The following is an 11,344-nucleotide window of genomic DNA, read 5'->3' as shown; positions in this document are numbered from 1 at the left end:
ACAAACCCCCCCCCCCCCAAAACAACCAAGAAAACAAACCAATATCAGAAAAGGAGAAAAAAAAAAGAACCCCCCCCCCACCCATGACAACCCCCCCCCAAGCACACACAACCCACCTTACACAACCCCCAAAAAACCCCCACGGCCCCCCCCCCCCCCAGTTATGTCACCACCATTCCACCCCCCCCCATCCCACAACATGAAAAAAAGTAACACCCAAATAACCAAACCCCCCCCCCCAAGCCCCCAAAACCCCCCAAACCCCCATCACCAAAACCAACCCCCCCCCCCCCCCCCAACCAAATAAATATTATATAATTAACACACACCCCCCCCCCCACCACCCCCCCCCCCCCCCCCCCCCCCCCCCCCCCCCCCCACTCCCCCACCCCAAGACCCCCCCCCCCCCCCCCCCCCCCCCCCCCCCCCTATCCCCTCCCCACCCACAAAAACCCCCACCCCCCCCCCCCAAAACACCTCCCCCCACTCACTAATCCCCGACACCATCTCCATCAAAAACATAACCCCCTAAAATCTACAATCACCTCCTACCAACACACACCTCTCCCCCATCCCCCTATCCACCCACCACCCCCACCCCCTCCCACCCAAACACCAACCCACTAAAAATATTCCCCTAAAGACCACACCTGCAACAACCTGACCGATCAGTCCCACCTTTATCGTCTGAACAATACCCTTAACAACCAAATAGTCTCCCAAACCATCAGCAACCCCTGCCCTAAACAAGAAATGATAAGTTACCAATTTAATTAAAAGTAAAATAAATATATATACGAGGACGTTTATTGGAAATAAACCCCGATAATTCTTATATTAAAACGAAATACCTAACTACCACATTCGATGTCATGCAATCAATGACCACGAAAGAGATAACAAAGTAATGCATTACACAAGCAAAACTCGTTAAATGTGACTAATAAAATGTTAAATGACCGTATATTTAACAATAGAAATTATACACTAGTTCAAAAAAACTCAATAAATTAAATTAGTTCAAGTAACCAAATGAGAACTGATAACTTGATAAGAGATGGATAGATATCTTTGTGATTCTAAGAAATCCACTTAGTCTCGGAATGTAAAATAAGACAATCTATGCAAAAAATCTATGTCAATTTTAAATACCGCCCAGCTTCAATTAAAATATCCCCGATCTATTCCATATTTTAATGCTGAGCACAATAAAGAATAATCAGAGAAACTGTCTGAATCGCTTGTAAAGACTGTCTGTTCCTTATCAGCACGGATACGGAAACGGTACTGCCGTTAACCTCGGTCAATGATGAAGAAGTCGTCTGTGGAAGAGGGAACTGGGGCTGGCTTGCTGTGAATTCGTCTCTCTTTTAGATTAAGATCTGGCGCCTGGGAGTAATGTGCTTGTTTGAGTTTCCGTGAGTAAAATGAGTCGATGTTCTTATATTATGCATTGTTGTTGAACATAGATTTTCGATATTTAAGTTAGATTAAATTCAATTATCTAATATTTAATTTCAAAGTTGCAACAGTACTTTAGCATAAAAAGTGGGAAATTATGTACAGTGGGAAATTATGTAAAGCTTTTAGTTTTACCTGAAGTGATTTTATTCTAGAGAGAGGCACGTTTTTATCTTTACTCCAAGACGCTTGAGACGCGTCTTCCAGATCTTTAATCAACACTTTCCCTGGTAACCAAGTTATTAATGAATACTTGCCTAATTAACCAAATCTTAACTTAAAACAATAGTGGATAGTATAAAAGAAAACTAAAACAAAAAGTACATTTTTTATGTCCCTTTCTGTGGGCACGTGGAAATTGGGTTAAAAAATAAGAAATTATTTGGAGATTACCTGCGATGGACTGAAGAATTTCCTCCTGTCTGGCGATAACTTTATCGTCTGTGTACGGTTCTTTGGGAAGTAAAGATATGTACTTTTCACCCAGCGGAAAGTACTGTAATAATAATGAGGGTAATACTAATTACAAGTGAAACCGATGACACGTAATGAATATTTGGAATCTGTGGAAAGATATCGAATTTTATTCGTAACAGGCAATAGCATGTATTTTGGAATAAACCGTTCATTTAAAATAGCCATTACCACTATATAATTGATCTGATCTCGAATTTTCTGGACTTGAGGACTCTCGTCTCCGTGGACATTACGGGCGCTCTTTAGTTTTCTGAATAATTTCCTCTTTTCGAAGAATCGCACCTAGAGTAGGAATATAATCACTTAGAATTCATGTTTTGAAAATATAACTAGCAGTGTGATACTTAAGATTTATTGCTCATTTAATTTTGAGACCAATTAATGCGGAAATATCGATATGGTAATGGAATGTGAGTGTTGGTGGAGAGTAGACACACATTCCCTGCGAAATATTGTCACCATTAGGGGTAATCGGCTGATTACGTAATATGTGAACGACTCCTTATATATATATTAGTGGAAAACGAACCATTTTGTATTTGTCAGAAATCTTTGACTGCTGGGTGTTGACCAATTTATTTTGCAACATTTCCAGCCTTCTCTCGTTTTCTTGAACCACAGTCGGCGGTAAACTCTGAGCATTTTGGGAATTATTACCATTATTAATGGCTGAGACGGAGCCATGTTTTCCTAAAAATAACTCCTCGACACTGTCGGGGCCCCCCCCCCCCCCCCCCCCCCCCCCCTTTTCTGGAAGTACAATTTAGTTACAGCGAATTTTATAGATGTGAAAATAACGATGAAAGAAATCCATTATATGTTCCCGTTTAATTTAAAGTGTAATCTAAAATATAAATGATCAAAGCAATGACCCACCTCAACTCTACTCATGAGACGTTTTACATTTCTTATTTCACGTTTTATCTTCCCAACGCTTTGGAGAGAAGAATCTTTCTTCTGTTTCCCATTTTCTTCCTCTTTATTTTTGCTTCTGAGATTGATCTGGGATTCATGTGTTCGTTTCATTGCTAAGGGAGCAGTTAAAGGGGTCATATCATAGTTAATTAACACAAACTGAAATAATTAATTGTTGTTGCGGATTTTTATGGAGTTTGAACAGTATTTCACTTTTTTAGGTATAGGATAGGTCATAGGTAATAGTAAATAGTATAGGTAATAAGTAATATATAATGGTAAAACGATTCATGTACTCTAGTTCGACACGTATTCTAGTTCGTCAACTTTCGCCAGAAATCACCCCTGTCAGACTTCGGTACGTGTCGAACTATAGCCCAGAGAGAGAGAGAGAGAGAGAGAGAAAGAGAGAGAGCCCAGGTAGAAGACTTTATTTTCTACTTGTGCTGTGATCCAACTACAGTATCATGTGTGGAACTACAGTACGTTCCAAATTTTCTAATTTTTCTTTCAGTTTCCCTCATTTCTCACATTCCTGCAATCCTCACATTCTAATAAAAGTGGCGGGACACCCCTCACTTTATATCTACATCACATTCCACATGCTTTGTTCTCAATATTTAAATTGAGGTAACAATGTTGAGTCCTTTAGAATTGATAGCTCGGTAATGTGTGGAACTACAGCTCTACAGTACGTTCCAAATTTTCTAATTTTTCTTTCAGTTTCCCTCATTTCTCACATTCCTGCGTTCCTCACATTCTAATAAAAGTGGCGGGACACCCCTCACTTCATACCTACATCACATTCCACATGCTTTGTTCTCAATATTTAAATTGAGGTAACAATGTTCAAGTCCTTTAAAAAGGTTCAGTTTGTTCCACAACACTGTATCAGTTTATTGAAGTTCAGTTAACTGCGTCGTCTCTCTTCAGTTCGGTCTATGTAACATGTTTCTTAGCTTGTTCCGCCCGAGCTCACATCTCTGAGATGGTGCTTATTTTCAACTAATTTATATAATGATTTTTGGTCATCTAATTAAATATGTGACAAAATTGGATTTCTTAACATGTTTATCTACGCATACCAGGCCACTTAAAGCTCATACCAAGCTAATAGGGCCATGATTCAGTAGACTTTGATATGATGCTCAATTGAAGTAAAATTGTTATTCTAGTCTGGTTGAATATAACTTCAAAGTATCCGTTATTTTTACAGGATCGCAATCAGCTTGGCGAGACAAAACGTTTCGTACCGATTTTATGATATTTGAAGAACAATAAGTTTTCGAAAAATGTGTACAATTTTACAAAATTTATACATGGGGCCGGGGGACCCTTGTGTTTGAGCTGAAAAATTTTAAAGGTCGAAATACGGGGGGGGGGGGGGGGGGGGGAGGGCAAAAATTGTTATTTGGTGTTCAAAATTATATTTAGATTCTGAATATTGAATTCAATTTATATCGTTCTTTAAGGCTGAAAGTTTGATGAAATTATATTATAACTGTTTTATCTTTAGGTTATAATCAGGTTACAACCAGGTTATTAGGTTATAATGATGAACCGTTTTGTGATAACCCTGCTCTCTGTCGCAGTCATTGGATCTCAACCTACACCAGCTGTTGATCTTGGTAAGTCGTCTATTTGTGTTTTGTATTAAGAAATGAGATGTATTGCATCTCATTACCCGCATATCCATCCTATATTTACCCACATTATCTCGATAGAAGTTATAGTTGTTATTATAAAATATAAATCCTCGGCAACATAGTGGTGAATCGAAGTGAAATATTTTTGTTTCAGATGCATTGAAGCCCTACCTTGCCATGCTTGACGCCAGGGATAAGGTAACAGACGATTCAACAATCTTGTTTAAAATCTCACTTTTGATGAAAAATATGTCGCATAATAGAATACGAGGCTGAGTTTATTTTAAAATGTGTATTAATATATTACAATGTGTCCGTCATAGACCCGCTAGGCCACTAGGGTTGCGGTTGAAACTTTGCTGATTGCTGAGGGATTGTGAACGGATTTAAAACAAATATCTTGCTTTTTGTCAGGTAATGGATGCAGCTTGTTCGCAAGATCTCGACGGCACAGAATACAATAAAGTTGTAGCTGTAATTTGACCAAAACCCATAATCATGGGTAGAGTGGACCGCTGCCAGTGTCTCTCTTTCCCAAACAAAAGGAAATGATATTAATTTGATTGACCGTTCTCAAATGCAAAATGATACCGAGAATGAAATCGGTCGCTCGCTTTTCCCATTCATTTACAATTGTAATAGATTAAGAAGAACTACCCAAAGGCAGCTGTACTCGGCAAAAAAGATTCGATAAACTTCAGCTAATTCAATAAGTAATAACTACCACCCTTACCCCGAAATACTAGGTATCGACCCGAACGCAACCCAAAGAGATTTTTACAGCATCTGATTGATGTAATCAATCGAAACTTATTACAATTCGTAAGCCGTGAATGAATGGGAAAAGCGAGCGACCGATTTCATTCTCGGTATCATTTTGCATTTGAGAACGGTCAATCAAATTAATATCATTTCCTTTTGTTTGGGAAAGAGAGACACTGGCAGCGGTCCACTCTACCCATGATTATGGGTTTTGGTCAAATATCATCGCTTTTTGATTAATGTCAGGGTACTTTATAAAGTCGAAATATAAACTGATATCTTCATTAATAAGGAGGAAGTTTCAACGATTTCGAAATTTTTCCTTTGAAAACATTTCCTTGTGTTTGGGTAAGCATATCGGTCGATCACTGACTGAATTTGCCACTTTATACTCATTCAAGTTGGCATTAAATTTATATATAATGACATTGAATTGTCGTGGTAAAGCAGAATTTAATCGAAATCACGAATGAGCAAAATTATCACCTTTCGCACGTGCAAACTATGAGCGGACGTTGCGTGCGCATCCAATATTGAATCGCCGTAAATTTTTGCGTGTTGGTGTTTTATATATAGTTTGATAAGCATGCAAAGTTTCAAAGTATTTCAAGAAGAACTGTAATCACAACGGCACACCAACGTTTACAGAAAATGGTAAACACAGCAATTTTCAGTGATTTTAGCAATTTTTAATCAATTTGGGCGTGTCCCCACGTGTGCAACTTTTAGATTTTTAACTTTAAAACTAGCCTAATACACAATTTATACCTATAGGAAGCAGAACTGAGCTCCACAACCCAAGGGATAGCCCAACACCAGAGAATACTAAATCGCAAAATTGACGTGTTTTTAAAATAATTCTTCAAAAAAGCACTAACTTCAATGGCAAATATCTTTATGAAGGAGCAAAGTAGGGAAACTTTCCGGTAGATTTTCAGAATGCTTGAACAATTATCTAATATGAAAATGTCCTCAGATTTTGAATAAAATTACTCCTTAATGGTGTAAAATCAGTTTGAAAAGCTGTTATTTTGTCAAAAATCAAGTTTTAAAAACACTTAATTTGATGACGTCATCAAGTGGTGATGATGACGTTAAATTATTTTTTGATATAATTGAAACTGAAGTGTAAACAATTATCTTTAAGACCTGTGGTCGGAAATTGCTGTATCTTTTATACTTTTGAATCTCCGGACACTTAAATTCAGGCTACAATTGACTACATTTGACTGGCAAAGCGTCTATCCCTGAATATATGTATCACGACAATCTATCGTAAAACAGGGGTTCCAGAAAACCCATTTACCGATACTCCTGAAACACGAATTTTTTTACAGTCGATTTGGTCAACGTCTAGACGCCCTGCAAAGTTTCAGATCTCTAACTCAATTTTAACATGGTTTTTAAGGCACCTGAATATGGCAATTTTGGGTTTTTTACCGAATTTCGTATAACATGCTGGCGCGTATTTTGCGCAAATTTCTTAAAAACCTCCACATAACTATTTCTTGTTCCTGTCATCTTTAACATTGAATTAGAATGATTTGAACTTAAATATACCTGCTGAACTACTTTCGATGAGTCTTAATGCCCGAAAAATAATAAAGGGTTATAAAAGTAAAGGGGGTAAATAGTAAAGGGGGTAAATAGTAAAGGGGGTAAATAGTATTGTGAATATAAGAGGCACGGTCATGCTTGCCAGCATTGTGATTGAAGCAGGTTACAAGATCATGTTGAATGAAAAACAGCAATCACTGCGGAGTAGTCTCTTGTCTTTGACGCCTTACTTAAAATCGGTAAGATCAGATAAAATCAGATAATTTTAAAGCTAGTTCGGATTATTTATATTTATAGTGTGACGTAAAATGGTTTATAATATAATTATAAGCAAATAACTCAGAAACAAAAAGTGAAAAGTCAGCAAGCAACACTAGCCACCAGCTACACAGGTCGAGACGCAATCGAGGCAGATGTGAGACAAACTCATTTTCCATTCATTTTGCATGTATTGACGGACTGAAGGCCACAACCGTTTCTTTTATTTAAATCTATAAAATATAATAAGCCATGTATCAATTAATTTTCAAGTTTCACGGAAGGCCTACAAGTACGGTCATAAAACCGGCATGGACGGAAAAATAGGTTTCATGATAAGCCCAGTATGTATAATGTTATTATATTTCAGATATTTTATTTGACAATGATTGGCGATGTTTGTCGATACATCTCTGACACATCATTATTTGTTGATGATTCTGATCAAGTAAATGCAATGAGGAAAACAGTGGATATGTACGAGAAGGCTAACGATATGTTGATAAGATCGGATCTCGCAACGACCAATGTAATCAGACTACAGCTGGTTGCCAACAGATCTGATTTTACATTTAAATACAAAGATGTATTCGGAGCAGATAATTATAGAGGTAAGGATATTGAATTTTTAGATGACAATGACATGAACTGCCGTGCTGTTAAAAAAACAAAAATACTAAAGAATAAATCATATGAAGTGCGGTGTTGTTGTTTTTTTTGTGAAGTGTTGTTGTTTTTTCTTCTTCTTCGACTTTGAATTCCGATCGAAGTAAGCCTCGTAAGCATAGGTATCGGTCATGTAGCAAAAGTGTGGCGATGTTGAGCATAATCGTTAACTAGGCCCACATCAAGTATTACATGATTGTGTCAGCCTCATTACGGTTAAAGGGTACCTTTTAACAACTTGCTTAATATTACTACATATTTACTCACAAATTAAGTCAATTTTCAGTTCTTTTAAAATTCACGATTCCTATTTTCAGGCGGCGAGAATATAGCTGAATCTGTTGCACAAAATATCGAAACAGCAATTACTGATGCCATGAGGGATATACGAACGTTGGGTGAAAATGGGAAAGCGATTCTAGAAACAATTCAACCGATGCTTGATCTCTTGAAAGCAAATAAAATGTACTACAATTAAAGGTTTTTTTCCGATTTTCCGCCTGCGATATACTTTAATATACAGGGTGGGCCAAAAGTCAGTGGACATACGTTGGCCTTAATAGCTCCGCCGTGTTTTATATTTGAGAGCTGTTGCTTTGCAGATGGCATACTGTACTTACTGGTTCGAGGATTCCGTCGTCAAAATTTGAAAATTCAAATATTTTAGACCACGCCCATTCAATATTAAAACACCTAGACATTGTTTTTTTCTGACCATGCTGAACGCCTAATTTTTTCAGAGGCGGTATTTTATTATTAAATGTTGCATATGATCTGAAAACATGAGGCAAAACGGATTATAAATGACGAAGTTGTCAAGCATTTTCTGTATCTCGTTAACAAAATTGACTGGGTGATTATGTGACACCGTGACACGACACCTTAATTGGGCACCCTTAACAGTTAACAATTCCCATAACGTTTAACTGGGTGGTTAACGGGGTCACCTAATCACGTGATTAGGTAAATCACCTGATCACACGTAATGAATAAACTCGTTATGCTTCATATCTCGGTCATCTGAGAAGCTACAGTTCTAATTTTGTCAGGACAAACGTAATTCGAATAGCCAAACACAAGTCAATAAAATTCAGCTCCATCCGACTAGCCGAACTATCAAATAAATGCAAAAATGAACCTTCATTCGAAAAACATGAACTCGAATATTTTCGATTTGACGAATTCCTCGAACCAGTGGTGGTAGTAAGTCATACCAGAAAATTGGGCACTCAGTAACTGAGCTATTGAGGCCAACGTATGTCCACTGACTTAATATATTTCAATATACTAAGTTAATATATAGTACTTTAATATATTTTAATATTGAAGTATAGTGAAATGTAGATGGTTTTCCCAATTTTGCGCCTTCGATATACTTTAATATACTTTAATACACTTACGTAATATGTGAACGACCCCTTAATATACTTTATTATCTATCTATTAATATATTTTGATATACTTAAATATACTTAAATATATTTTAATATACCTATATTTCGATTCAAATATTGGCCGCTAAATTTCTTTAAAGGCCTATTACTCAAAGATTCGGCTCGATAAATAAGGTCCTCACACGATTCTACGCCTATCCTGAAAATTTCATAGGACAATTTGGAAAAATGAAGAAGCCTTAGGCTTTTTGGTGAAGTCACTTTCCCGAAAATCAGGAACTGAGATATTGGCAATTTTGTTCATTTTTGGCCTTAGTTTCCACATTTCTATAGATATCAAGCTATAAATCTCAGATAATGCATAGATTAGCTTTACCTTCATGTAAATTTGGTCTTGTTCAAAGATATTAATACTTGACCAATAAATGGGCCAAAATATATGTATCAAATTTGGTACATATTCCCAAATATGGGCATATGGTTTTTGATTCATAACTCAGCCATATGATCCTTAGAACATATCCTGAAAGTTTCAGTGTGATTGCTTAAAAATTGTAGAAGATGGATTTTTAGACTCGATTTTCAGGGCACGCGCAATACAATTTGAATTACATATAAGAGCTGACCTTTGACCGGCGATTATTTCGGCTTGAAACAATATTTTTCCATGGGGCCAAAAGTAGCTGATAGATATCACTCCCCTCTATCAGAAACAACTATAAAATCAATTTCGAGATAATTTTGATGAAGACCCCCGGCCCCCGCCCCTCATCCCCCTTATTTCGATAGTTTTTAGGGAAAATTTCGGTATCATTACCCTTATCTTTAAACTATACTATCATTCTTTCTGTATTTATGTCCAATTTAAACGTTAACAGTAAACGTAGGCGTTATTTGTTTGTACATTAGCTAAGTTAAACGATAATAAGTGCAAAAATATTATGGAATATTTAATAGTATTTTGTCTCATGATTTGTTAATTTTGACTTTATACTTTTACCAAACGTACAATACAGATAAAGGCAACAATTTCAATAACTTCATCTTTAGCATCTTTGTTTTTCTTATCACAGCAATGTTCCCTTCATGCAGGTAAGTTGTGGCCTCTGTCTAATATAAATAACGACAATTTTACACATTAATTTATAGACAACTAAACTAAAGGCAGAGCAGATATACAACTTATTCAATATGAGGATGTTTGGACTGAGAGACATGCTTAAGTAAAACAACAAAACTGGATGTTTATGACTATTATATGTGTAGAAAGGTAGTATCTATAGGTTGATAATCATGTGTGTTAAGGAATCGTTTGCAGATTAGTATTACGTCATCACTGAGGAGGAGTGAAGAGGTTTTTGAACTACGCTAGTGTAATTTTAACACAATAGCTATATCATGTAAAACTGATAACGGAGGGGTGATTAAAATTGGCCAAAAAGTGATAACGTAATATAATTATATGAACGACCCTGAGCCAATAACTGGAGACGGGCTGTGGCAAATAGCCTAGTATGGGACAAATTGTTATGCAGCCATAACGATTTGCACGAAAGATTCATCGTATAGTATTTGTTCAGCAATCAAAAACACAATAATATGTGAAGTCATGTCTGTTTTCGTCACGCTGTTGTTTATATTATACGAAATAAAGATATGTCGGACATTCATAAGAAAATAATAAATGCGGCCGCATTCCCTATGTGAGCGGCCGCTAAATTTCCCAATCAATGATGGCGTCTCATATCATATTTACCTACTCAGCCCCACGAGTAAAATTCAGTCTATATTTAATTGAGACTGCCAGTGCCAGGTATATTCTCCCAACTCCAAATTAAACATTCCCCTGATAAGTACAATATAAAAACAGAACCTACCTTCATCTTACTCATGAGACGTTTTACACTTGTAATTTAAAGTGTTTTATTCCCAACGCTTTCGAAGGAAGAATCCTTTTCTTCTTCTCCAGATCTCCTCTTTATTACTTATTCTAAAATGGTGTGGGATTCTTGTCTTCGTTTCATTGCTACGAGAATTTTAATTTTACAACGGTGATATCATTGATATGCCTTGCTAGTAGAGTCGGAATTGGCAGTTGAAATAAGTAGAAATAAATTATAGTAAGTTAAAATAAGTTGATATTTTTGCGTATTATTATGTTTGAACAGTGATCAAAAGACCAATAAAATTTAGTTTTTTTCCGGGTAC

The 11,344-nt window shown here is 36.6% G+C and overlaps 1 protein-coding gene across 1 annotated transcript; it reads right to left on the bottom strand.

Annotated features, from left to right (window-relative positions):
• Positions 1-935: 935 nt before the first annotated feature.
• Positions 936-11,164, bottom strand: LOC134822546 (uncharacterized). The gene is made up of 7 exons (XM_063833654.1): positions 11,014-11,164; positions 2,815-2,940; positions 2,468-2,572; positions 2,107-2,220; positions 1,855-1,957; positions 1,597-1,688; positions 936-1,389 (listed from the first exon to the last, which is right to left on the bottom strand). The coding sequence occupies exons 1-7, from the start codon at positions 11,026-11,028 to the stop codon at positions 1,294-1,296; spliced, it is 651 nt and encodes a 216-aa protein (XP_063689724.1). The 5' UTR covers positions 11,029-11,164; the 3' UTR covers positions 936-1,293.
• Positions 11,165-11,344: the final 180 nt, after the last annotated feature.

Source organism: Bolinopsis microptera, chromosome 11 (genome assembly GCF_026151205.1).
Source record: "Bolinopsis microptera isolate Bmic1 chromosome 11, MBARI_Bmic_1.0, whole genome shotgun sequence".
NCBI classification, from domain to species: Eukaryota; Metazoa; Ctenophora; class Tentaculata; order Lobata; family Bolinopsidae; genus Bolinopsis; species Bolinopsis microptera.
This window is presented reverse-complemented; position numbering and strand designations above follow the sequence as displayed.